This window comes from Juglans regia, chromosome 11, assembly GCF_001411555.2.
Source record: "Juglans regia cultivar Chandler chromosome 11, Walnut 2.0, whole genome shotgun sequence".
NCBI lineage: Eukaryota > Viridiplantae > Streptophyta > Magnoliopsida > Fagales > Juglandaceae > Juglans > Juglans regia.
The window spans coordinates 25,149,937-25,177,526 of NC_049911.1; the positions used below are offsets into that span (position 1 = coordinate 25,149,937).

General features: G+C 35.5%; 4 protein-coding genes and 1 long non-coding RNA gene across 18 annotated transcripts; 4 read left to right on the forward strand and 1 right to left on the reverse strand.

The window, feature by feature from the left end:
* Positions 1-937: 937 nt before the first annotated feature.
* On the forward strand, positions 938-4,706 carry LOC108994102. Of its 6 annotated transcripts, none has more exons than XR_004802779.1 (4): positions 938-1,320; positions 3,283-3,511; positions 3,626-3,870; positions 3,941-4,706. XR_004802779.1 is itself a non-coding variant. In XM_018969198.2 (4 exons), the coding sequence occupies exons 2-4, from the start codon at positions 3,371-3,373 to the stop codon at positions 4,051-4,053; spliced, it is 312 nt and encodes a 103-aa protein (XP_018824743.1). In that variant the 5' UTR covers positions 938-1,320; positions 3,224-3,370; the 3' UTR covers positions 4,054-4,706. The 6 variants fall into 6 exon arrangements, 3 of the variants coding, with proteins under 3 accessions (XP_018824743.1, XP_035551399.1, XP_035551400.1); XR_004802778.1 differs by having other exon boundaries at positions 3,626-3,683; positions 3,779-4,706; XM_018969198.2 differs by having other exon boundaries at positions 3,224-3,511; positions 3,626-3,683.
* Positions 4,707-7,139: 2,433 nt separating this feature from the next.
* On the forward strand, positions 7,140-7,348 carry LOC108994131. The gene is made up of 2 exons (XR_001996640.2): positions 7,140-7,199; positions 7,290-7,348. It is a non-coding gene; the product is annotated as an uncharacterized LOC108994131 (long non-coding RNA).
* A 691-nt stretch (positions 7,349-8,039) lies between these two features.
* Positions 8,040-27,009, forward strand: LOC108994154 (L10-interacting MYB domain-containing protein). Of its 5 annotated transcripts, XR_004802782.1 has the most exons (6): positions 8,300-8,889; positions 8,961-9,300; positions 9,381-9,474; positions 9,584-10,086; positions 10,437-11,563; positions 26,999-27,009. XR_004802782.1 is itself a non-coding variant. In XM_018969261.2 (5 exons), exons 2-5 carry the CDS (start codon positions 8,965-8,967, stop codon positions 11,004-11,006), a joined length of 1,503 nt encoding a protein of 500 aa, XP_018824806.1. In that variant the 5' UTR covers positions 8,040-8,175; positions 8,961-8,964; the 3' UTR covers positions 11,007-11,722. The 5 variants fall into 5 exon arrangements, 4 of the variants coding, with proteins under 4 accessions (XP_018824806.1, XP_018824809.1, XP_018824808.1 ...); XM_018969261.2 differs by lacking the exons at positions 8,300-8,889; positions 26,999-27,009 and adding an exon at positions 8,040-8,175 and having other exon boundaries at positions 10,437-11,722; XM_018969264.2 differs by lacking the exons at positions 8,300-8,889; positions 26,999-27,009 and adding an exon at positions 8,058-8,175 and having other exon boundaries at positions 8,964-9,300; positions 10,437-11,722.
* Positions 11,997-15,318, reverse strand: LOC108994150 (protein DEHYDRATION-INDUCED 19 homolog 4-like). 4 transcript variants are annotated; one of them, XM_018969251.2, is made up of 5 exons: positions 15,012-15,317; positions 14,734-14,879; positions 13,380-13,457; positions 12,916-13,175; positions 11,997-12,362 (listed from the first exon to the last, which is right to left on the reverse strand). In XM_018969251.2, exons 1-5 carry the CDS (start codon positions 15,070-15,072, stop codon positions 12,257-12,259), a joined length of 651 nt encoding a protein of 216 aa, XP_018824796.1. In that variant the 5' UTR covers positions 15,073-15,317; the 3' UTR covers positions 11,997-12,256. The 4 variants fall into 4 exon arrangements, 3 of the variants coding, with proteins under 3 accessions (XP_018824796.1, XP_018824797.1, XP_018824799.1); XM_018969252.2 differs by having other exon boundaries at positions 14,734-14,876; positions 15,012-15,314; XM_018969254.2 differs by having other exon boundaries at positions 12,925-13,175; positions 15,012-15,312.
* On the forward strand, positions 15,628-22,700 carry LOC108994153 (syntaxin-41-like). 2 transcript variants are annotated; one of them, XM_018969260.2, is made up of 8 exons: positions 15,628-15,966; positions 16,985-17,258; positions 20,603-20,692; positions 21,091-21,168; positions 21,590-21,667; positions 21,747-21,812; positions 21,894-21,974; positions 22,091-22,700. In XM_018969260.2, exons 1-8 carry the CDS (start codon positions 15,785-15,787, stop codon positions 22,196-22,198), a joined length of 957 nt encoding a protein of 318 aa, XP_018824805.1. In that variant the 5' UTR covers positions 15,628-15,784; the 3' UTR covers positions 22,199-22,700. The 2 variants fall into 2 exon arrangements, with proteins under 2 accessions (XP_018824805.1, XP_018824804.1); XM_018969259.2 differs by having other exon boundaries at positions 15,629-15,966; positions 16,982-17,258; positions 22,091-22,699.
* Positions 27,010-27,590: the final 581 nt, after the last annotated feature.

Genomic DNA, 27,590 nt, shown 5'->3' on the forward strand with positions numbered 1-27,590 from the left:
ATACATTGGATCCACAACTTTTTTTAAAATTTTCATAAATAATACTAAATTTATCTTAATATTTAAAATCATATAAATTCATTTTAGATAGACTCTACATAACTCACTCTACATACTCAACTCACCTCAGTTTCTAAACGCATCATTATTTTCTCTCTAAGATCAATCTTACTGGATTAGCCAAATGTAAAAAAAAATAGATATTGATAGCTATTAAGATATACATTGGACTAGTTAAATTCCATCTCAATAATAATTTAGCTACAATGACTTTTAAAATTATTTTTAAATTTGAAGATAATTGTAGATACATCAAATCTATATTTTATCATTTTTTTTATCTTTATTTCTTTCTCACAACTGTCACTTCCCTCTCAATAAACTAGAAAGTTATTCCTCAATGTAGAGCTGCAACATTACCGTAAAATTTAGATAAAATAAAATAAAATAATAATTAATAAAATATGATAAAATAAAATAAATTAATAATTAAAATAAAGATTTTTTAATTATATAATAAATAAATAAATATAAGTAATTAAAATTAAATTTATCTTATATTATTTTATTATTATATAATAACAAAATAATTATTTTAATATAAAAACTTATATAAATAAAATAATTAAAAATTAAATTTATTTTATATTCATAAAAAATATTATTTAATTTTAACTAATCGGATCTTCTATCTAAATCATCGGATATTATTTCTTGAGAAATGCTACACAACCTCTTCAACCTCCACACATCATCTTTTTTTTAAATTTTTAAATTTTTTAATATTTTTTTTAAATTTTTTTTTGAGTTTATTCTTTTTAAAATAATTTTATTTTTTTATTTATTATTCATATATTAAAAATTTGATAAAAAAAAAAATTAATAAAAATTAAAAAATATGTGGTGCGTGGAGGATCCCCCAAAATACCGTCTTTGTTCCGGATAAATTGAGCACACGAAATCTCTTCTGATCGTACATCACTATCCTTTTGATCCCTGAAGTTAGTGTAATTTATGGTGATGCCCAACTCGGGTGGCTTCGCAGTGACCCGGACCCGCGTTTCGGACCGGTTCTACAACCCTCCGCCGGTTCGGAGACAGCACCAGTTGCTGTTGCAGCAGCAGTTGCAGAGGGCGGTGAAGTCGGAGTCCAGAGTGGACTCAAGCGACCCGGATATCCTGACTGACTCGGAAGAGTCGACATTGTCCAGGCCCAACTCTACATGCTCGTCATCTTCCCCGAGAAACACCGACTTGACCAATTTGGATCGGCTTATGGAATCGTTCACTCCCGTTGTACCTGCTCTGTTTCTCTCCGAGGTAGTTTACAACTTTATGCATCTGTTTCTATGCTAAGAAAGTGAAAGAATTCAGTTATTTGAGATTCCAAATTAACGATTTTTTTGTTGGGTATATCGCTTATCTTGTATGTGTTTCTTCAAAGATTTTTTTTTGGCGTTCTGAAAAATATAAAATTTCAGTTCTACTAACTACTAAGTCAAATATTTAGTTTAAGACTCGGGCTTAAATAGTTAAGGTAGTAAAGTATTAAGAATTGAAATTGTTAGTTGCATACCTTGGCCTACATTTGTCATAGATTAGCCGACCTGTAGGTTTTGCAATACAATACATTTGGTTGATTGCGCAAGCAAAAAATTCGGTTACGTTTGGATGTTGAGATGAGTTGAGTTGAGTTGTGAATAATAGTATTTTGGATCTTATTGAGATGGGTTTAACTTTTTTAGGTTGAGATGAGTTTAACTTTTTTGGTTAAAATGTATGAAGTAGGTTGAGATGAATTTAACTTTTTTATGGAAAGTTGAAAAAGCAGTGAGTCTCATTAATGATTGGTTTGAGATGAGTTGAGTTTGGTTCAACAATCAAATGCTTTGAAGCTAATCTAGTATTTCGTTTTGTTTCGGTGTCTAATAGACGAAAAATCTGACCTCATTTGGGTTAGAGACGGCCTACTAGTTATCTCAAGTAGTTTTTAGTGCTGATTTGTTGCTGGTTTTTTTTTTTTTTTTTGCAAACGGGAGCTGGGAGCCTTTGGGGGGTGGTCTGGGTGGGGGTTCCACCACTAGTGAAAGTTTTTATTGGATTTGATTTACATTGGCTTCATTGAGAAAACAAAGTGAAACAAACCATCACGGTCACCAATGAGTAACCCAAGGGTCATTGAGCCACCATCCTTGGTGGTCACTTGACATACATAATTAGTAAAGTGATAAAAACACTATTAGTTTATTGTTTTTGTTGCTTTTTGCCCTGGTGATTTTGTTGCATGTTGAAGTATATTCTGAGTAACGGACTCTTCTTTCAAAATAGCTAAATGAAAACCAAGAATGCCTCATTCATTTTTTTTTTCTTGGCACCTCATTCATCCTTAAAAAGGTTCATTTTTTCTTTTGATAAGGACCGTGACAGTAGTATTAACCTTAGTATAAACTTATAATATAGGAACTATCAGAAAAGTATGATTAAATTGTATGGAAGATTGGAAGCAATTGATAAGCTCCTCCTTAGAGACTGGCTAGTTTTACTTTAACCTATATCTGAAAATTGGACTGGTGCCGTTCGCAATGGACTGATATCATGTGAGGACCAACTAGCGGACAAGGTCTTGCAGTTAGAGCTACCTGTCCGCATTCTTTGTGGTTAAATGTTCTGTTCATGGGACTAGGGGTTAGGTTCTTTTACTTTTGTGATCAGTCATGTACATTCTTAAGTCTTTCTTTTTTGTAGTTCTAGCGCTTCCTTATTCATATGTATCGATTATTTGAGCCTTTAGTTATTTGGCTCTTGGAGGGCTAATCCAGTACTTATTTGTTTATTTTAACCTTCATAGCTTCGGAATTTAGCAATTGCATACATAGATATTATTCTCTGTGGGAATGATGAGCTAGCACACCTTTTTTTAGCAACTGCATACTGGATTAACATGAATATTTTCAAAATTTTCTAGTTTCCTTGACATGGTAGTTCAGAATGCAATAAATATCATTATTCATGTCTGTGTTAGGCCTCATAAACATCTGGGAAATTATTGTTTGATAATATTGATACCTGCTTACTTATAAAAAAAAATATTGATACCTGCAGTGTATTTCTATTTGTATGCCAGTACTTGTTATTATATGCTTCATAGAGAAGTAATTAGTATTTATCTTGGTAAATGAGAGTTGTAAGATGTGTGGACAATATCTTGTGGATGTTTATTTAGACGTTTTACCAGGAGGCCTGGTGAGGACAGTGATGCTGAGTCTTTCTTATTGCTGGCAGCAGTGACTGTGAGGCAGAAAGGCAATCTAAAAATGTTGTTGATGGAGCTTGGGGTAAGCATAATCTCATCTCCTTAAACTCTCAGAGAATGAGGAAGCTAACATTGAGAGATAAACCTGCCAATAGTTCATCCAATGATAAACCAGAGGTTTACAGCTCACCCGAGCTCCCTGTATTTGAATATTTTGAACAAGAACAACCGCACCATCGCCAACCTTTTTATGATAAAGTAAGTCCATTTTATTTGAGATTCATGTATTGGGCTTTGTACTCATCCATTTTGTTTGTCCTGACATGAGTGCTTGTTGGATCTTACTTTCAAATCTGGCATCTCAATTTCCAGAGCTGCAGTTGTACAGGAGTTACGATCTTCTGCCTGCAAGTTGGGTTTCTGTGGCTTGGTATGTTCTTTTTCCTACAAATTTAATTGCAAGAAATTGGCATCGTGATTGAGTCATTTAGTATACCTACTTAATGAATTTAAATGTGGATCCAGGTATCCGATATATAGAATACCTGTAGGTCCAACACTGCAAAATCTGGATGCATCTTTTCTAACCTTCCATTCCTTATGGACACACTCCAGAAGTATCTCACTTTCTCTCTATATATGAATATCAGTTGTGTTATGATTTTTTTGCTAATCCATATCTAACAGGTGCAGGCAAAAATCAATCAAAGTTTCATGCTTCAAGTGGCAGGAAGGTCGATGGGAATGAGCCATCATCAAAGATTTCCCTGCCCCTTTTGGCCTTGCTTCATATAAGTTGAGAGGTTCAATTTTTACTCCTAGTGGAGCCAATGAATGTCAGCACGCAAACTCTCTATTGCAGGCTGCTGAGATTTGGCTCCAACAGTTGCAGGTTAATCTTCCTGATTTCCAGTTCTTTGTTTCCCACAGCTCGCAATGGAGATGACGGGGGGCTTGACTTCAAATGTTCTTCCATATGGGCATAGAAGTTCAAGTTGTATCGCCGGAATGAGATGTGATAGAATATAAATGCCTCAAAAAAACGATCCTAAGTAGCGGCTTGATTTTCAGTGTTGTCATCCTTAGAACAATGTAAGTTTCTCCTCAGAAGCAGAACAGTCCATAAGAGGTTGGAAGAGAAAAAAGACAGAGACGCACGAGTCACATGAAGTGAGCAAAAGGAACTTGGTCATGCAACTAGATTTTGTTCAAAGTCTGCAGGTGCACAAAGGGCTGGTTAGACAGCTGTTTATTGTATTTGAGCAGGGCATGAGAACTGGGATGCGAACAACACTGCAATCAGATTGCCTCACTTGTTTTTTGTTGGGTTTGGGGACTGGGGAGAGAGAGGTGGGGCGCATGACTAAATAGTATCCAGCATATTGTGGTTCACTGATCCCATCACTGATTTTTGGACCAACATTTGGCAATATTGATGGAACTTTCGGAAATCTAATACTGTGTCATTTATAACCCATGCCAGTACACAGCTTTCCAAACGTCTGCATTAAGATTTGGGCTGTTTGGATATAGAAATGATCTCATCTCATAATTATAATTTTTTTAAATTTTTATACAAAATATAATAAATAATTTAATTTTTTCAAATTCAAAATAATAATAATATTAAAAAATAATATTTTAATAATATTTTATTTAACTTATCTAAAATTATCTAGAGGAACCTGGAAGAAGTCGCAAGTGTTGGAATATGCTTACTTGTTGATAATTTCACATATCGTCATATTGCTCTAGGCAAGTACCGTTAGAATTGTGATATTTGTAATAATGTAGATATCAATTATTTGTGGTGATATTTAATAATTTTTTTATAAGTGATATTTAATAAAATTGAGTCTCACACATCACTTATTTAATAAAATGACAATTATCGAGAATGGATATTCTCATAATATGCTTTGAAGATATTTTCATTATATAATCTGATCTTTTTATTTTTTAAATTAATTTATATTTTGATTTAGCTTATAAATTTGGATTAATTTCAAATAGTACATAATTATATGACATTGTATATAAAGAGATATTGTAAATATCAACATATATGAGGATATCATTGGTAGTTAGATAAAATATTTGAAATGAATAAAAGAAATTAAAAAATATAATATTTAAATGATATAAAAAAAATAGATAAATTGATGTATGATATATTGTAAAAATAAATATATAAAATAAAAAATATATATTTTAATAATATATTTTAAAAAATAGGATGAAGAAATCATTAGAGTGCTCTTAGTTCGATCTTAGAGCATTGGCATTGGATTAGCCAAATGCCTTTTCATCTTCAAATTTAAATAATTTTATAGAAAGTTGACCCACATTGAATTAGCCAAGTCCATTTCAAAATAAATTTGATCTACAGTAATTTCATATTTCTTTCTAAAGATGAAAATAACTGTTTCAAGTCCAAACTAATTGTTTATTATTTTCGGCTCATATCCCGCGATTTCTTTATTTCTTCTTCTTTCCTCTTTTTCTCCCGCGTCTCTTCTTTATCTTCTTCTTCCCTCTGTCTCTCGCGTCTCTACCTTCTTCTTCCCTCTTTCTCTCCCGCAATTTATTCTTCTTCTTCTTTTTTTCTCTCTTCTTTTTCTTCTTCTTCCCTCTCTCACGTCTCTGGCTTGCTCTTCCTCCTTTCTCTTCTTCTAGGGTTTTTTTTTTTCTCTTCGCACCATCTTCGTCTTCCCTCTGTCGCGTCTCTGCCTTCCTCTTCCTTTTTTCTCTTCTTCTAGGTTTTTTTTTTCTCTTCTTTCTCTTCTTCTTCCCCTTTCTCTCCCGCTGTTAAAAAAGCTTCCATCTTGTCTCCAGCACAGCATCACAACAGTTTCTCTCCAGCACGACAAGCAACTCGGTAAAATTTGAAACTTTGTTCTTGATTTTATTGTTTTGGTTTGATGTTGTTTTGGTTTGATTTTATTTTCAGCAAGTGTTTTTCAATTTGTAGTCTTGATTTGAACACGATAGGGTTTAATCATGCATAATAGAGGTTAATTAGTTAACGTATCCCTGCTGAATTGTATTCTAATTTTTCAATAAATTTTCTTTCTGTTCTAATTTTTAAAAAACTTCCCTTTCATCTTAGAGATTTCACTTTTGCATGAAATAGTACGTATCTATACACTCCTCTATTATAACAAACCTGTGCTTATCAAGTGCTTGATTATTTGATTTGTTTCTTAATTTGTGCATGTTTGGTGTTTTAGCTCATATATTGCAAACAAATAATAGTGTCGCATGTCTATAGTTTTTTATACTGGAAAACGAGCCCTTTTTTGGACCTTTTGAATTCCTGCTTTTGATTGTGCTGTTTCTTCATTTGTTTGGTTTATTCGTAGTCTGGATTAATTCTGTATCTGTTGGAGTCGGATATGTTTGTATCAAATTATCACAAGTTCCCTAGTGACTTGATGAAGTTAGATTTTCTTCTACTTTATATGTGAACTTAGTTATATGTTTCTTTGGAATTTTTATGGTCATGCCTTGTACCTTCATAATATGTTTTCATTTATTGGTTTTTTGTGTGCTCCTTATGTTCTAAGTGTAACTTTGCCTAACTTTGGTTTCTATTGCTGTTGTTGTTGAATATTTTGAGAATGAGTACATTGTTCCATTTGAAAAGAACCATATCAGTTGTCGGTAGACTGTCCATAGTCTATTTTAGAAGGAAAATGGAGCTTATAGAGTTCTTTGCCAGCGATTGTTAAGCATGTATTAAACCTCTTTTCAATTGCATCTAGGTTGCCTCTATGTTAAGCGTGCCTGATATATGGTTTGGACCTCACTGTTAATTGATTAATTAGACGTTCATTTACTTGGGGGCATTTAGGGCCATCTTGTGTTTGTATCATTATCACAATCTGGTTTCATCTGCTCGCTGCAGGTTGACTTGGCCAATCTTCAGAAGAAGGAAGAGGAAAAGGTAATTTGTTGGTTATATGGCTCAGTATTACATTCCGTTTAAGGGTTCTTCCATTAATTCTTAATTCGATTCAACTTTTATGATGAGTAGGCACTCAAGGAGCTTAGAGCCAAGGCACAGAAAGGACCCGTTGGAGGTGCTGGACTCAAGAAAAGCAGGAAGAAATAAGGGTTTTAAGACCCAAATTGTGGATTGTATCAATGCTTCTTTCCAAGTGTGGTTCATGCATGGTTCTGCTTCCAGTGATTTCTGTTATTTGCATGCTTGCTCAGACGGATCATGTAGGCACACGTTTGTTCATGCACACTTGTCTTTGGCAGCATTTTGACAGCATTGAAGGTGCTTGTTCTTCATGATGATAGAACTCATCCCGAGGATGCCAAGTTATTTTGCATTAGTTGGTGAAGTTGTTTGTGAGTATTGACTTGGTTGTATTGAAGATCAATGTAATTATTTTGATAATATTGATATCGTGTGATTAAATTTTGTTTATGAGATTATGAAAATGAAAATGAATATAATTGTTGGAGATTATAGGAGGTTATGAAAATAAAATTAATTATAAAATATAAAAATATAAAAATAATAATATTTTATTATTATAGAGAGTGTAATGACTAATCTAATATAAATTTTAAGTTTTAAATAATTAACTAAAAATAAAAAAATTACATATTCTTTAAAATTTAAAGAATAAAATAATCAATTCAACGTGAATGCTTTTATAATTCCACGATGCGGGCTGTTCTACCAAAGTCCTCGATGCTGATTGGACTGTCAGACGCTTCCGTAACAGATAAATTATAGCCCTATAAAAGTTCGGCTAACCCTATGAAGGTTAGATGTTGAAATCGGGTTTAGCGTAGTGTTCCAGCAGCGATGCAGTTTCAACCCTGTCCTGGAAAACCCTATCCCTAAACTTTCAGAATCGCATTTGGACCTGTCCCCGATCTTCCCTGTCGACACCAAGGTCAAGGTGATTCTCCAATCTTTTAGTGCGGGTTTCTCCTTATCATCACGACCAATAGCATTTCGCTTTATCTGTCTGTGAATTTATTTATCATCCTCGAGTTCATTTGGTTTCGTTGTATGTCATCTACTCTGTTCAATCTGTAATATTCATTCGCGTTTTCTGTTATTTTCGTCTTCTGCGTATCTGTAATTTGGTTCTGCAATGTCCATTTATGTAAAAAAGAAGAAGAAGAAGAAGAAAGAAACCTAATACATTTGTTTATTTAATTGATTCATGGAAATGTACAGTTTTTTCCCTTTTGATACTAATGGAAAGAGTTTATATGAAGAGAGCCTTTGAGCGGTTGTGATTTTTTTTTTATATGTTATTAGTTTAAGTCGAGAGCAAGAGATAATTTTTGTGGTTAGGAAGCCTTACTTGCTGGTTTTATTTTTGTATATTGAAGAGTAAACCGTCAATATTAGGCGTGGCATGAAGCAAGAATGCAGTAACTTAAGTGATGAAAGGGTCTCAAGCCTTGAGGGATGTTTGGATAAGACATGGAAAACAAATGATTTCAGTCTGCTATCCATATCATTTCTAGGAATTCTCTGGGAAATTGGGGGACTTGATACGAGTTCTGGAACTCGCCTCAAATACCTTTCTGATGCGAGCTCTTCTAAATAGCATAAATTTTAACAATATTATGGAAGAGATGCATGGTTTTATGAATGAAATGTGAGCAATGCGGATCTCTTGGTACCATAGGCTCTTAGAAATTTACGCTGATGCCTTTTCTTGTATTGTAGAAGTATGGGTATCCGAGCTCGAAATGCTAGTGATCGCTTGAGGACAATTTGGACCCCTGAAATGGATCGGTATTTCATTGACCTCATGCTAGAGCAGGTTGGCAAAGGAAATAGATTTGATGATCATTTATTCAGCAAAAGAGCATGGAAGCATATGACGTCATTGTTCAATGCAAGATTTAAATTTCAGTATGAAAAAGATGTTCTGAAAAATCGTCACAAAACACTGAGGAATCTGTACAAGGCTGTAAAGAATCTCCTTGACCAGAGGGGTTTTAGTTGGGATGAAAAGCGTCGAATGGTGACAGCTGATAACAATATCTGGGACGATTATATCAAGGTGCGGTATTTAATTCTTTGATATGTTCTCTGTGCTTGTTATGTATGTATTTCTGGAGTCTTTACAGTCTTTACTTACAGGTACACCCAGATGCTCGTTCATTCAGAATCAAAAGCATTCCATATTACAGTGATTTATGCACGATATACGGAAATGCAACCTCTGAACAAAAAGGTGACTAATCTAGCCTTGATCCTACTTTGCAAATAAATATCAGGATCCAGAACAGCTGACTTCTTGAGTGGTCTATAATCTGCTGCTACATTGATGATGGATTAATCAGGTAACAATGTGCCAGAATTAACATTACCTACCTGTGAGAATGGAACAAACTCAGCCACACAGCCAACAGATGCTAGCGAAGTAGCTGCAGTGACTCTTCCTGAAATCCTGATTGATGAAGATTATGGAATCTCTATATCAGAAAAAGTAGATGATGATCCACTACCTTCGCCAAATATAAGTGGAACCACAATGGGTAGCCGGTCCAGGACTTACTGGCAGCCACCGATGGACCGTTATTTTATCGACCTTATGCTAGATCAAGTGCAGAAAGGAAACCGGGTTGATGGTGTATTCAGCAAACAAGCATGGATGGAGATGATTGCATCTTTTAATACTAAATTTGGCTTTGACTATGGCATGGATATTCTAAAGAATCGCTATAAAACTTTGCGAAGGCAATATAATGTCATTAAAAACCTTCTTGACTTGGATGGTTTTGCATGGGATGATACACGGCAAATGGTGATTGCCGATGACTATGTCTGGCAAGATTATATCAAGGTAATAAATTGTTCTCATGTGGCTTTTTCTTAAACATGGAACCAACTTGTCTTAGTATGAATTGATCATTTTGTCAATATTGCTTTACCTTATGTACGACAAAGTTGAGTTTGAAATGAACTTCATATGACATTTAGGATTAAGTCCAATATCAAAAGTCAATATCTGAAATAGTTTTGTTTCATCCTTGAAAGAATGAATTTGATGAATAATTTTTGTACCATGGATCTGTCCAACTACTCCAATGACAGGGGAAACAAGTCAAGAATTTCATCATTTGTTGACATAGAAAAGAAAAGCCCCCGAATATAGTTTTAATGATGCCTTACTTTTGGTATGATATCATGTAGGCACATACCGATGCACGACAATTCATGACTCGACCAGTGCCATACTATAAAGATTTGTGTGTGATATGTGATCCAAATGTCGACGAAAAAGACTGCTTTCTGGGTTTAGAGCTGCAAAATGAAGTTGACCAAGTCAAGATAGGAAGAGTGTCAAATACTTCTCAATCTCCAGCTACATCTGTTTCCAGCGAAGACCAAGTTGGTGATGAGCAGGAATCCACACATACAGACCAGAAGAAGAACAAGCGTCAATTGGAAAACTGGTCAGATTCCGGTCAATTTAAAAAGTCCTGCCACAGAGATGAGAGCATGGTTAGTGCTCTTCGTGAAATGGCTAGTGCGGTTTCTTCTCTATCAGATAAGAAGAAAGATGATGAGATCTCAAACTCCATCCCTATAGAGAATGTGATTGAAGCAGTTCAAGCTTTACCAGACATGGATGAAGATTTTATATTGGATGCCTGTGATTTCCTGGAGGACGAAAAGAAGGCAAAAACTTTTCTAGCATTGGATGTTAAATTACGAAAAAAATGGTTAGTGAGGAAACTTCGCCCTCAGCTACAGGAGTAGGATTTCTGGAAGTTCTTTTGTAATGTATTTTGCCAAATCATGAGAATACGCGAATTTTCTTAGTGACGAGACTGGCAATTTTCTTAGTCATGGTCATCATAAAGTAGAAACTCTCAGCAAAAGAACAAATGGATATAAACAGAAACCACTTTTCAAACACCATAGCCGTCTTTTTCTTGGTGGCAATACGGTGTATCTGCGTCTGAATTCTTCGAAGACTACTGCAATAGAGATCGTGTGTTCTTTCACGTCTAAAGACTACTGCAATAGACGTCAAAAGGTTTCATGGACTGAACTCAGGGGAGCTACTAGTGTCACCTCTGAATTCTACGTGTTTTGCACGTCTAAAGTAAAAACAACATCACAGACGAAGATGAATTGGATTATGAAAAGCTGACATAATTGCAATTGAAGCTTCGAATTAGTTAAAAGTACCCCAGGAAGCAGCAAAATATTCCCAAACACAGAAAGTGGATCAGGTGGGATGGGTTAGAGTTTTTGGTTTTTGGTCTTTTCTCTGTACTTAGACAGACGATATAGAAAGATTAAGGAATGATGTATAGGTGACCCTCGAATGTTTCACAGTGCTTCAAGTTTTGTACACTCCCAAGGGGTTGGCCTAAGTGGTGAAGGCCTTGGTCTTGAAGTATCACTCCATTCAAGATCCAATGTTCAATATTTCATAGGTGTAAATAATCTTTTTGAGCCACACTCCTTAGTGAAAAATCAGTGATTTAACCATTTTCGTATAGAGAAATTTTTGAAGGTGTGGTGCACAAGACCAGAATTTACTCTATAGAGGTGGATCCGAAAGGCCCTACTTTGGAGAGGTTCCAGACATTAAAAAAAAAAAGAAAAAAAAAATTGTACTCACGGTTTTCCTCAACAAAAGTACGAGATGTTCAAAAAATAAATAAATCGTATCTTGAAAAGAAAAAGGTGGGAGAGGTTTGTCTTCAAAACTCATGGCCACAAGATACTGCAAGACAATTATACCTAAACCGAGTAGCAGGAATTTCACTGTAAATATTTTCACTAGCACTTAAAACTTTGAGATACGTGAAACGAGAGTCTGGTCCATGCGGGCCTTGCTAATTACATTTGACTAACAACGAGCATTACATTGAATTCCCTATGTCTAACTTGGCTCTTTCTATCAAAGGTACCAGAATATTCGACAAACAGCATGGATGATAAACATCTCTCTTAAAATTAGGGAAACTGGCAACAAACACCATATTGTATCCCATTCATAAGCTGTCATCAAAGATGGTGGACAAGAACAGGCCCCGTACAAACTCGCATCTCCTTGATTTCTCCTCTTTTTCCTTGTCTGATAAAGGAACTTGAAAATTTCTGCAACATTAATAGCATCATTAGTTTTTTGTACAGTACTTTGTAAGACCGGTTAGTTAGAAACAGTTACACGTTTTAGCAAACATCATCCATAGATGCTGCAATGGCATTAACGAATTTAATGTGAAATAAGGAAGCAGTGAAAAATATTGCACTCACATGTCAATCCAGAAAAGTAAACAGTAGGTCATTTGTGAGTACACTTGGAATCTTACAAAGTAGCGCAATTATGACTTCATACCGGGCAGACACACACACACACACAAACGCAATAATGTAGGTCATTCGTGAGTACACTCGAAATCTTACAAAGTAACACAATTATGACTTCATTCTGGACTGAGACACACATGCACGCGTATAAAGCATGTTTAATTCTTTTTTTTTTATGGGTATAAAGCATGTCTAATTCTTGAAGGCTTTCTGCTGTAGGCTTCCATTAAATATCATCATTCAAATTGCATCGTTGCATTTGAAATTAACAACCAAATGCAATTGCATAATTGCATTAAAAAGATGCATGCAACCAGTCAATGAGTAGTGGGATTATGACCTTACTAACCTCGACTCATCAGAATTTTCATCTTCCATGCTTACTTCAGTTGAAGAATCAGGCTGCACACTTTCAGACTTGACAGCAGCAGGCCCATTGTAAAGAAATGACAGCAACGAATCAGGTGCCATCTTAGAGGTAGAAACCACAGGGGATGACCCGGCAAGAAGAGATTGGAAATGTCCATTCTGAAATTCCTTTCTTGAAGAAGAAAAAGTTGAATAAGACTCACCCTTACAGAGTTTCAACTTGTGCCAATTGTAATCTCAAGTCAAGGAAACCAGACAATAATTTTAACTTTCATCCCAGCATATTAACAAATATGAAATAGGAGATAAGCAGTTCAAAATTTTAGAGAAGGAAAATGATGAGAAAACACTCTGTAACATAAAGAATGGCTGGTAAATCTAGAAAGGCTTGATCGGTAGATGAATTCTGAAGTTGAATAAGAAAATAAAGGATATCTTAAAAAAGTTCCCATGCTGTGTTGTTATGTGCCCAACCATATTCATACCCACTTTTGTAGCACAAACAGGACATACCTGCAAAAAAAGTAATGCTGATTATAAACATGTGAAATTTGTCAAGCATAAGTGGAGTTCAGAAAGACTATTGAGAAAGCTTCTCATTTTGCTCAAAACCACTATATTATAAGTTATCCATACGCTGCAACTGCTAAGAAGTGAACTATCAATAGATTTCACAGTCATATTTATGTTGATTAATCCATTCCTGAGAAATACTAAACATATAGAACTGCACCAATATTACAGAGAAATATCATTGTGTAAATACATAAGTTTTTCATTTCGAGATTTATAAGTAAATACGAAGCAGACACACGCGCGCAAAAAATAAAAGAGATTTATGAGATAATACATTATGACATGTCTAGGTCGACTCCTCTTAGGGAAGTTGAGCACTAAGCCTTACGGTTTCTTCTTTCTGCTAATAGAAGAACTGAGGGTCTTATTAAGGCAAAGGTCAAATGATACCAGTATTAAGGGATGGCATTTTCAACAGTAGGAATAATTTTTAGTAAATTCATAAGTACAAGAGCTAACAGTGACAACATACAGTCCAGACATATCTGCAAGAGCTACAGTCTAATAATAGCTCAAGTCAATAAGACTCACATTTGTTGGTCAGAAATGATTCTAGATCTTTGAGTGGCAAGCAAAATTAAGGAAACTTCTGAGATATAAGGCGCCACCAAATGCTTTATGGAAGCAAAGGTGCAGTGAAGAAATGACATTCCCATAGTATAAGCAACATAAGGATAATATATGCCTTAGTGAGGAGCTTGGGGTTTGGACTAAAGGTCAACTTGAATAAGCTTTCTCTCAATTTATTTAAACATGTTCAATGTAGATTTGAGTTTGCAAGCATCTGATGCAGCCTGAAAAAGCATGTGCAGAGGAAGAATGATGAAAATACCATGGCCTGCAAAGTTCACAAAGCATCAAACCTAAACTGCAATAATGGTTTCATAGAACTAGACTTCGTATAGTTGGGACCTATCACTTTGCTCAGTTAGTGAAATAAATCTGGATAGACATGGCTTCTCAGTTAAAAAACAGCATGGCTTCTCGGTTACTCGAGTGCTCAATCCATAGGCAAAAGTACAAAATACAAACAAGAGTAATATCAACAATAAGAGATTGTTTCATCCTGTATCTGAAACAGCAAAGGCATAATATAGAATAAAAGTGTATTAAAAAGACCCAAAGAAAAGAAAGCTTCTTGAAATAATTAGCATGAGAATGCGTTTGCCACACTCCCAATTTACAACAACAAAATTAGAGAAGAAGTACGTACCCCATAATTTGCTTCTATAGGATGCTCCTCGTCAATATGGCAGCACAACCCAACCAAATCAAAATCCTCTGGACAAAATGGGCACGGATATTCTGCTTTTAAATCATCGTCCGCTTCAACCTCCTCCCAATCTATACAAAGATCTGCTTCAACACCCAACACAATTAGCCCACCATTTTTTAGCACAATCAAAATCCCACACCAAAAAGAAGAAATAAAAACGGGAAAAGAAAAATCAAAGATCGAAACTTTGAAGCTGAACAAGAGTCGAGACTTACTAGTTGATCGGTAGGCCCTTGAAGAAGTAGAAAAACCAAAGCTCCAAGCATCATCCTCCATAGAATTTCACTCTAGAAAAACTTGGAAAAATGTTCAGCTGGTGCTTGAATCAGGTGAAAAGAATGGTTGGTTTTGCAGAGAAAATAGAATATCAAGCTCCTCTAAGCGCTATTTATCGGGTGTTTCTTAAGCAGGTTCGGACCAAGTGAAATACCCAGGAAGATTACCAAAAGGACTTTCGGGATTGTAGGTGTGGTGTTGCTTGGATTGGATTCTTAGCATGCACGAATTCCTACTCACAAATAGACCTCCGACTCTCCCTTATTCTCGTAAACTACCCTCAACGACCATAGAACGATGATTCCGAATTAAGACCTTCTGGACATCTTTGGCCCCCAAAATGTTTATATTTTACCGCGTTACATTATTTGGTTCATGCGACACGTGTCCGAACCGGGGTTATTATCGTCTTATGGTTTTTTGTTCTGTCGGCTTCTGTTTTCTCTTCGAGGAATTTTCCGGCTCAGTTGGAAAACCCAAGCTCGAATTTGATTTGAGGCCCAAGACCCACAGGATTACAAGCCCAGTTGTTATGCCAACGAGCAAAGCAGAGCGATTTGGTTTCCGAAAGAAAAAATTTATATTTATCGTCCAATTCCTTAAGATTACTTCCTTAGCCTCAACCCTCAATTTCTAAATCCAGAAGATCGAGTTTTTGAATTCTGATTCCTAGGTTTCTGTTTTCAATTTTGGATTCCGTATTTGTTTTTCAATGGCGACGAGGAATCGTACCGTGATTTACAAAAAACACAGAGACGCCGTGAAGAGCGTGCGAGCTCCGTTGTCTTCTTCGGCGTCCGGTTCGGGCGGTCCAGTTATCGAAATGGCTTCCCTTCTTAATTCTAATCGGTCTTCTTACGCTCCTCTTAGTACTGAAGATCCCGGTCCTTCAAGGTACGCCTCTTTTTACGTCTTCTTCTTCTTTTGAACCTTTTGTTTTGGTTTCATTTTTCATTTTCTTTATCTTCTCTGTCCGGTGGGAAAGAACAGAAAGGAAAAGTCGACTCTGTGTTTCTGATTGATTCTGTTGGTGTTTGAAAGAAGATCAACTTGACTATATTCCGCCAAAAAATAATATTCTTTTTTATGATCTGTAGTGAAAATAACGCTGGATAGTTGTCTTAGTGTCAGTGGAGTGGATGTTTAGCTTTCCATAGGGATATATGAGTAGGGTGATGGTGTCCTTTATGTTCATTCTAATGAGTGCTCGACGGCTCGTGTTTGCAAGAAGTTTGAGAAGTTGCACAAATACTGAATTCTGGTTAGCTAAAACTTAGCGATATTTTGTGTTTTGCTGTATTTTTATGAATAAAGTATTCATGCCTATGCATGTAAAATGCATCCAAGTTGGAAAAGTATAGCATATAACAGAGTAAATTATGACATTTTGCACTGAGACCATAAGCATTTGATGGAGGTTAAGTACCTTTCACTATGTAATTTTAAGAAAACAAAGCAAGTCATTTTGGTTGAATGGTGGCTTCTTCTGGTCTGGAATTTGGAAAGGTATTGGCTGGAACGGTTGAGTTAAGGGAGAGTGGTGGGAGCTCCTAGAGTGTCTACATCATCCACTCAAGGACTCTTATGCTTGCATGCTCAACGTCTGGTTTCCTAGTCTTTTTCATATTGTGTGGTTTGTTTCTTCTCTCTCTCAACGCATCTTCTTTTGTTCTTTTAGTTTCTGGATGTGTAACGGTATAGATTTGTGCATGTTAGATCTTATGGCCTCCCCATTCCCCTTTTGACCGCTTGAGGTGCCTTCAACATGTTAGTCCTGTTAGTCCGTATGACATGAATCTGACTTGGACATTTTTCCTTGGAAAAGCTATATTCAAGATCACAACACTCGAGCGTATGTTTTGAAAATTTGTAAATATTCCTGATTGTCAAACTCGTATCCTTGGTGCAGTAGGGATGCATTTACTGTGGGTCTACCACCAGCTTGGGTGGATGATTCTGAAGAAGTGGCTGCAAATATACAACGTGCCCGGGTCAAAATGGCTGAGTTAACCAAGGCTCATGCCAAGGCTTTAATGCCTTCATTTGGAGATGGAAAAGAAGATCAACGTTTGATTGAGGCTCTTACCCTAGAGATTACAGACATATTAAGGAGGTCTGGAAAGAGATTACAGAAACTTTCTGCCAGTGGGTCTGCTGAGGACTCAAATGTTAGGAAAAATGTACAGGTAGGTTTTTGAGGGCCAGGGTCTCTCCCCTGAGAAAAAAGTTCACATTTTTTTTCCTGCAACTTTGATTCCATTGTAACACCCCGTTCCCATAGGATATAGATGTTACTAACATTCATAACATAATGCCCGGTAAAGAGATTCATATCCTGAAATACCTCATTTATTGAAAAGCGATAAAATGATAAAACTGATTTGAATATAATTGTCTCGAAAACTGAACGTAAAGTAAAATAACATAAACTAATCCTATGAATGACGTAAAGGAGATCTAATTCTTGTGTGAATATCACTTATTCCTTCCTAGTTCTTTGTACTAAATCTACTCTTGGCCATCCAGCTCTGCATCGTCATAAACATCATCTGTAAAAATTAGACATGAAAGAAAACAGGAAGACAAACAAAAATGAGTCGAATACTCAGTAAATAGCACATCATACTGTAAAACTTAATCTGGCCTAGCATGGATTTAGTTTCTGAAGACTCTTAACAAAATACATATAGCATCACAAATTCCCAATCATACACGTAATATATCTTTCTGGAAAACTTCACATATATATATATATCATCATATATCCACATAGCATATATATATTCATCATCATGAGTGGAAGCATACATAATCAGGGCAAATATGTAACGTGAATGCATAATAACTTGTTTATCTTGTCTTAATATGGAGTGAAACACGCTTGAATCCGTGTTCCACTTAACTGAATAACATGGAGTGAAATACGCTTGAGTCCGTGTTTCACTTAACTGAATAACATGGAGTGAAACACGCTTGAGTCCGTGTTTCACTTAATTGAAATATATGGAGTGAAACACGCTTGAGACCGTGGCACCGTAACATTTCTTATCTTTCTTAATGCATGAGAATTTATTAGACTTCATGAACATTTCTAACATGGCATATTCTTGTACATGGCATAGCATAACATGACATATCCTTGTACATGGCTTAGTATAACATGGCATATTCTTGTACATGGCATAGCATGGTATGGCGTATTCTTGTACATGGTATAACATGACATATCATAACATGGCATTTTCTTATACATGGCATAGCATAACATAACCTGACATAACATGCTCTGAACGTTTTATGACATTCCATGGCATACATCATCTAAGTACTACATGAACATGACATACATGATTTAAGTACTATATGAACATGGCATACATAATCTATGTATTATATGGACCTGGCTTGTATAATCTGACTATTCCATTACATGGCATACTTGAATTACTACATGAACATCTCATGGCTTTCATATGATTTTAGTAACATTCAATCAATTGAACAACAAATTCATTCATTCAAGTATAATCTCATATTTCATCAAAGATCGTAAGAGGAATCTAACCTTGACTTGCCTCTTAGCGTAGCGTAATCAACCATCACAAGCACATCATATTTTCATACAAAACAATAATAATCACAGTATGCATGCATTTATATGATCATACTATTTACCTCGTAGCGCTGCTTTCTGATTTTCAACTTGTAGTGCGTTACCTATACGAGGTACTAATCATCACTAACTTTTCTAAAAAGATGTGTCATAGCATTCTAAATACTTAAAATCATATATAATAATATTATTCAAAACTCATAACATGTTCCTTAACTTCTATTTAAATTATAACTTAATAATTTTATAAAATCTTAGTTAAAAGTCGATTGGAATATTAACTAAATAATGGACTCAAAAGATACTTTAAAAAAGATACTTTAAAATTATGCTTTAAAATCCCTTAAATACTTATCTATAAAAAATAAGTATATGACTAATATATTTATTCAATTAAAAGCTTCGGCCTACTTAAATTATCAGCCCAGTTTAAACCTTAGGCTCGCATGAAATCAACCCACTTAACCTAGTACTATAGTTTCTGAAATAATTCAAGTCCAACCAGATTTATAAACCAGTCAAGTTACAACTAAGCTCAGCCCCAATAAACTCAGCCTAGTAGAAAGGGTATTTTGGGAAAACTGAAGCAAAATAAATAAAAAGAGAAAACAGGCTTACGGGAGAGGGGGCTGTGCGATGCTCACCGAGAGAGAGCTGAGTGCGACGGCGGCTCTGGGTGGCTGGGAGTGACCGGCGACGTGACTGGGGGGTCCATATGGTGGTGAGACACCGAGAGAGGGAGAGAGAGAGAGAGTTTAGAGAGAGAACCAACAAACCGAAAACACTAGGGAAAGAAGTTAGTGGCCGACGGCGATGGTTTTACCGGAAGGGAGTCGGTGCGACGGGACTAGGTTGGCCGGCGTTTTTTGTGGTGGTGTGGGAGATGGTCTGTCGAGGTGACTGTTGGTTGCCGAGAGGGGCTATGGTGGTGCTTGTGGGAGTAAGTTTCCTTTCTCTGCGTGAACGAGTTTTCTCCAGGATTTTTTGTGTGTAATTCAGAGGCTTTGTGGGTTTCTTATAGGCAATGGGAGGGAACAACGTGAACCTGCAGGAAATTGGCTGAAATTTGAAGTTGCCTAGACTTTAGGAACCTATTCCTACGAGGATACAGATTCTGAGAGGATTTGAAGAGTTTGAGTTGGAGTTAGTCTCAAACTGGAAACCGAATCTAATACGTGAACTTAATGGATAAAGTATACGAAGGTTTTGATAGGGAAGGAATCACTAATTTAATCTATCTGTTAGCACATTTTCTAAAATGATAATAAAAATATAAAGACAATAAAAATAAATAAATAAATAAAATACTAGTTTTAAGCCCTAAATTTGGACCCGTATGTTACATCCATGCTGTTTAAGATGTACTCTCTCTTTGGTTTCTGTTGTTTCTTTAGTAAAATGTTGCTGGAATTATTTTTATTTGAAGTAAAAGTGTTTTTAATAGGTTTTTGATTCGTAAAAGTTACTGCAAAAGTTAAGTAATATGTAACATTAATGGAACAGATTGATGTGATTTTTCCCAGGTATGATATTTTAAAAAAATACTTTTTCATATGAGGGAATCATGTTTTGCTGCTGCAGTGTAATGCATTGGTGTTGTGGTTTAATTCAAACCTTGTTTTTACTTTCAATCATTCACTTCAACGTGTACACATTTTTAACTGAGATTGTTCTCCTATTTGTGAGTGTTTCTCTTTGAATGACCCTACCCTATTCTCCTTATTTGGTTCCAATATATATGCATTTTTTCAATCGCCCTTGGTTTGTAGCTCAATTGGTATTTATGTCTTAATTATAATTCTCATATGGTCAAGTTGCCTATCCTTTTGCTAGTTTCAATAAAATTTTTACTAGGCTTCTTGGTGATATTTGGTGGTTTTTTCCCAATTGATTGACTCCTGAATATTCTTCTGACAGCGTTCTCTTGCAACAGACCTTCAGACCCTTTCCATGGACCTGCGAAGAAAACAGTCAACATATTTGAAACGTCTGCAGAAGCAGAAAGAGGTTTGTGTATTACAAACATCATGTTTGTAAATCAAATATTTACGTTGCATGACAAATATTAATCAACCTATTGAAAAATGTTCACCATGCTTAACTATCCTTGGCTGCTTGCTTGGAATTCATCCAAATTCTCCTTTCTCTTCTTTTCTTGAGGCTGTGTGCTGTTGGTAATTTTGTGTAAACTTTATCTCTAGTTTTCAATTGACTAATTGATGCCCAAGTAGCACCAGAATTAGTTACTGATTTTTCCTGTATACTTGGGGTAGCACTCTCGGAGCTTCCCATAATTTTTTTTATTTATAAAAAATTAACAAATAAAAAGGAAAATGGTTGCTCATGTTATTCTCTAGTAATTTTTATATTTGTTTTATACTTGGCTATTCATATTTGTGTTGCAGGGACCTGAGGGGGTTGATTTGGAAATGAGCTTCAGTGGAAATAAATCCAGATTAGAAGATGACGAATTTGATGACATGGTATGTTGTTTCCTCTTTATCTAACTTTCTGTAGGATCTACTCTGATATTGGAAATTTCTCCCTCTGAAATTAATATTGAAAGGAAGGATGTTAAAAATCCTTCCTTTCAAGATTAATTTCAATAGCATCGGTGTTTTTTTCTTCTTCTTTTCTTCAACCCTTTTGAGTGGAAAATCCCTCTTTAGAATGAATCTGATGTTATGATAGAAAATTCTCACACTTTTTGTTCGTAGTTGAATTAAGTTGGGTCTGTTTGTAACCTGGTTTTATGGAATGCTGTGACTGAATCTATTACTTGTTCCTGAGATTTAATTCCTCTCTTATTTTCCTTTTCCTATCGTTTGGGTGGATTAGGGTTGGGGTTTAGATTAAACCAATTTGTCTCTCTTTGATATTATGGTTGATTTTTCATGAATCCAGAGTTTGAATGAGCACCAAATGCGTAAGCTGAAAAAGAGTGAGCATTTCACAGTGGAAAGAGAAAGAGAGATCAACCAGGTAAGTGAATGTGTGAGACCTATTTCCTTAAGGAAAACCTTCGTGTTCCTTTTGAAATTAAAAAGCTGTTCATTTATAGGTTATGCAATCAGTGAACGAGCTTGCTCAAATCATGAAGGACCTTTCAGTTCTTGTGATAGACCAGGTCAAAGCCACATCACTTTTATTATATCATGGACAAACTTGGCAAAACAGGATGACTAATGAAGTCCATATTCTCTAGCAGGGAACAATTGTTGATCGTATAGACTACAATATTCAGACTGTTGCTGTATCAGTTGAGGAGGGTCTCAAACAGCTCCAGAAGGTCTCTCTCTCTCTCTCTCTCTCTCTCTCAGAATATGGTTAGTCGCTATTGACTTTACATATCATTTAGGAGTATATCTATTTAGAATGGTCATGTTGGGTATCTTGGAATTTCAGGCAGAAAGAACGCAGCAGAAAGGTGGAATGGTGAGATGTGCAACGGTGCTTGTTATCATGTGCTTTGTCATGATAGTCCTCCTCATACTCAAGGAAATACTCTTGTGATGATGATGATGGTCTCTCCCGCCAGATGCAGTGTTCTGTCACGTGCTGCTAAGAGGGGGAAAAAACATGTAAACTGATTGCGAAGCTTGTGAAACAGGCAGAGTTACCTATCCTGAATCTCTTTGATTGTCAGAGAAATTCGAACAGATCGGAGCTTACTGACTTGTACATTGAGAAGTAGGTTGTGAGAGGGAGCTGGGTTACACTTTTCAGAAGGCCTCTGGAATACAAATGTCGGGTGTATCACTCACCTTGTGAGGACATCTCTGTGCCAAATTCTTGATGCAAAGATTACAAATGAATGAAAAGGCAAAAGCATATTCAAATGGCTTCGGAAACAGATGCAACTCGGAACTCTTTACTTCAATTGATATGATTAGTCGCTGCTTTCTTTCGTAAACAGAGGCACACTACGCATGCACAACTTCGAACTCTTGGAGCATTCACATTGGTTCCTTACAAGTTTTCCTAAAATTTGGCTAAAAAACACATTTCTTAAAATTTTCTTCTAAATCTTACTCATATTTTAAAAACATATTATATTTCATTTCCTATCATTTCTCTATTCTATTAAAATAATATTTCTCTATTCATTCTCTATTACTTTTTCTCTCATTTCTATTTACAAACTTAACTATCAACTCTTTTATCTTTTTCCTTATGTTTAAAACAACTATTACCTTCTACCTAATTTTGTAAACTCAAATCCCATTTTTTTGGGGGATACAATAATAGTTTGTTAGTATTAGTGTTCAAAATATATTTTTTTTAAATATGTGCATTTTCCAATACGATGATATTTGTAACGGATAAATAAAAATAAAAGATTATGATTTTGTTCGAGATGTAGTGGTAATATTTTGTCTTTTGTATGACGGTAACATGTTGATTCACATATAACGATAATATTTTTTGTATTTTGCCTAATTGTAACACATCTTTTCCGAGTAGCAACGGTAATATTTTTTGTCCTTTGTTCAATAGTAACATATCTTCGCCTAGTTGTAATGGTATTATTTTTATCATTTGTCCAACGGTAACACATTTTGTCTGCATAAATAGTAATATTTTTTATCCTTTGTTCAACGATAATATTTTTTGTTATATATCTAACGGTAATAATTTTGAACTTTTTCCCAACTACCATATTTTTTAAATTGTAAGATTTTTGTATATAAATAAGAGGACTTTTGATTCCATTCACATCTTCAACAACCTAAATCTCATTTCATCTAAAGCAAAATTTCATTCTGACCTCATTTTTCACTGCTTTTTAAATGGCTCGTTCGTTCTTTCGTAAATTGCTGCTTAACTTATCCTCTGAAGATGAGTTGGAAGTTGTTCTTAATGTTGATAACGGATCAACATCGACTCATCGTCGCAATCGCCAATGGCATATAGGTATATTCATCACAATCAAATTCAAGGGCACAAATGATTATTTCGCGACTATTTTGTAGAAGTACTAATATATCATTCGAATCTATTTCGAATAAGATTTAGTATAAGTCGTATTCTGTTTCTTCTTATTCAACATGAGGTAGAGGCTTACGAGCTCTACTGCATCCAAAGAATAAATAATGCTGGAAAACTCGGTCTATCTTCTTTACAAAAGATAACCGCTGCACTTAGAATGATTGCCTATGGAGTAACTACTGATTTTATGGATGAGTTAATAGAGGTGAAAACCGATATCTTCGGCGTGATTTTTGGGCAAAACCGACGCCGACCGACGTTTGAAAAAATGGGGGAGGCACCGACCGTAACCAGTCGATGGGAAGGAGGAAACCGATCGAGGCGGTTCTACTGTTAGTGAGAGAGAGAGAGAGAGAGAGAGAGAGAGAGAGAGAGAGAGTTGCAGAGATCGGATTCGAGAAGAAGAAGCTGGGGAAGAAGAAGAATTATCTCAAAACTACGCCGTTCCACTTAACTTAAGCGGAACGGCGTCGTTTCAGACTTAATTTTTTTTCTTACGTTCTTAAAAAAACGCCGCTGTTTGATTTAATGCCAAACAGAGTTGTTTCGATTATCTATTGTAATACTTATTAACTAAAACGATGTTGTTCCAGTTAAACTTAAGTGGAATGGTGTTGTTTCGATAAGAGTATATTAAAAAAAAATAGATTTTATTATATTGGTTAGTTCAGCGGTCTGATCCAGCTTCAAACTGGGACCGAACCGCTGAACGTCGGTTTCTTCAAATTTCCACCGCACATCGACCGGTTCCGGCCGGTTCTTGACGCAGTCGATCGGTTCGCGTCGGTGGCGGCCGATGGTGTCGGTTTCTGTACAGCCCTAGATGAATACATATGGATTGAATAAAACATTGCAATGGAGAGCCTAAACAAATTTGTAACTGCAATTGTAAATGTTTTTTCTAATGAATATTTGCGGTCTCTAAATACCATTGATATTACTCAATTGCTCGCTGTTGATGAACAATGTGGATTCCCAGGAATACTAAGAAGCATTGATTGCATGCATTGGAAATATAAAAATTGTCTCACTGCCTGGAAATGTATGTACTTTGGCTACTATCATGAACCAACTATTATACTAGAAACGACTACTTCATATAATCTTTGAATATGACATACATTTTTTGGATTAGCCGATTCGCATTACGATAACAGTGTGTTAGAGAGATCTTTCATTTTCATTAAACTTACCCAAGGGCGTGTTTCTCCAGTAAATTACTCAATCAATGACAATGACTACACTATGGGGTATCATTTTGCTGATGGTATTTATCTAAAGTGGTCAACATTTGTGAAGACTATTTTATCTCCACAAGGGAATATGAAGAAATACTCTGCAGCAAAACATGAATCGGCAAGAAAGGATGTAGAACTTGCATTGGGGTCCTTCAACAACGCTCTGCAATCGTTTGTGGACCAGCTCGAACGTTCAAGATCATGGATTTAACAAATATAATGAAAACATGTGTTATTCTACATAACAATGATAACATAATTATCGAATACGAGCGTGATGATAATCAGAGTCATGATTTCGAGTATGATCAAGTTGATGATGATCTTCCTCAATTGTCGTGCAATCCTAAAACCGAACTTATGGAGTTCATTCAACGTCATCATGAAATTAAAGACACTTCGGCACATCATCAGCTCCAATTAGACCAAATTGAGCATCAATGAAAATTATATTCCCAAAAGTAAAATAGCTGCAATCCACTATATATTATTATGTTATTAGTAGTGACTAGATATTCCTGCTTGTTCAACTTACATCCTCTAAAAAAATGTTCTCTTCAAGAACATGCTAAGTAAAGCTGTAATATGTTCATTATTTGTAATATTTTAACCAGTTGTCATGTTTTGTTTATCATTTTCTATACATGCACAAAATCATTGTCGAAAACTTTAAGTTTCTAAAATAAATACTACCAAAGTTACAAAGTATAACTTACAAATATCCAAGTTATTTAACAATAACAGCTAACCAATAATGCAAACTCACTTATTAATGTTCTCAAAATTATACAAATTGGCGAATGCATCAATAAAAAATAAATTATATAGAAAAATTAAGTCACTAATTCTTAGCATCTCGCCACGATTTCCCTTTGAAAATGATGGAAATATGCCAGTTGTAGTCCAGGAAAGGTAGTCACGTCGATTAGCATGATTCACTCCTTTCTCTCCAACAACTCGTTCTTCGCTCTCTCCTTCGCTTGTAACCAGGTCAATTCCAGTCTCTCGGACTCCAACCTTAGTCTTGCATCCTCTTGTGGTATTTTATGTCCCTCTCTTTTACAATCATATTGCATCTTCTCGGTCTTGAGATGAAAAAACTATTTCTCCTGAGCGCATGACTCCTCGAGAAGAGTATACTTCATCTCGCTCAATTGAACAATGTCCTCCGATAGCCTACATTGAGCCTTATGTTTTGCTTTCTCAACTTTCCTTCCCATTGGTCTCTCCAATTCAATGACATCATTGTCCAGAACATTCTCCATCTCGATATCATTTACTAAATCTACAAATGCAACTGAGGTACGAGTCGGGGTCGGGGACATCGTCGACCTTCGCTTTGGACCTTCCTTTGTGTAATGCTGAATCCATTTGGGTTGGTCTTTCAATAGATGCCAACAACGCTTGAACTGAAATGAGGTATTTTCCAACAATTGGTACATGATCTTCGCTTTCTCAAAATTACAATTAAAGAGAGAAACATAGACTAATTACCAAATAAAAACCAAGCAGAAATTGTATAAAAAATAGATGATGCAAAAAGCTATTAGTAGTGGATGGTTATACATTGTCTTGTTCAGTCATACCACTTTGATTCAACCATTCGACTTGGGCCAGTTTTGCACAAAATTTGTTGATCGCCTTTTGAATGGCCGACCACTGATATATTAAGACCCAACACTCCATTCAATTGTACTTTGTTTATACTCATTGAAGTATTGACTATTTTTATCTTAAAGTTGTGCGTGTTTTTGGTCTGTTCCCTTGATGGCATCTACATTGGTATTCAGCCATGACAAGACAAGTAAATTGACTTCATATTGGATGAAGTTCACACCCTTGGCTGATTTTTTTTTTTAATAGAGAGAGGCTATATTTGGGGTGGGAGTGGAGAATCTTCAATCATCACAAGAGATTGTTGAGTTTGACTAACGCAAGTGTGGTCAATGTGAGGGTCCTGGCTGAGAAGGGTCGTGAAGTATATATGTCTAGAATCCATATCTAACAAATTCTAGACACACAATAGTTGGTAGACATGTTATAAACTCAAGAACAATAGAGACGCGATTTTGCAAACCGGCTTAAGAAAGGAATGATAACATATAAGAAGTGGTAACATCCTCGAATGACTGCAACAATCAGTTGTCAGTATTAATTGGCTATCCGGCTTACCTTGCTATGGAGTATGTGCCAAATTTTCTGTATCCCTACTCAACTTTGTCACCATCACAATCGAGAGGGATAGACAAGAAAAATGAACCTAAAGAAGAAACTAATCCAACAAATAAAACTGAATAACATGACTAAATCACAACAAAACACCAAGAAATATCAAAATAATGATGCAAACAATAATGAGTAGCATGACAAAATAAAACCAAAACAGTCAAAATAACAAGTTTTTAGGTATATGTCCATGAAAAGATGTTTAGAATAGATATATCACATGAATGCTAAATGAATAATAGACCATGTTAAAACAAAATTACAGACATGTTTAATACAACAAGTTAAAACATAATACTAATAAATAAATAAACAACACACATGCTAAATGAATAAGAGTAGCATCATCTGCTTCATTAAAAAATAGCATAATTTAAATTTACAGTACTTAACCTCAAATATTAGCCGAATATTTAAATTTTTTCTCATGTGGCTCATAATGGTTTTTTTGT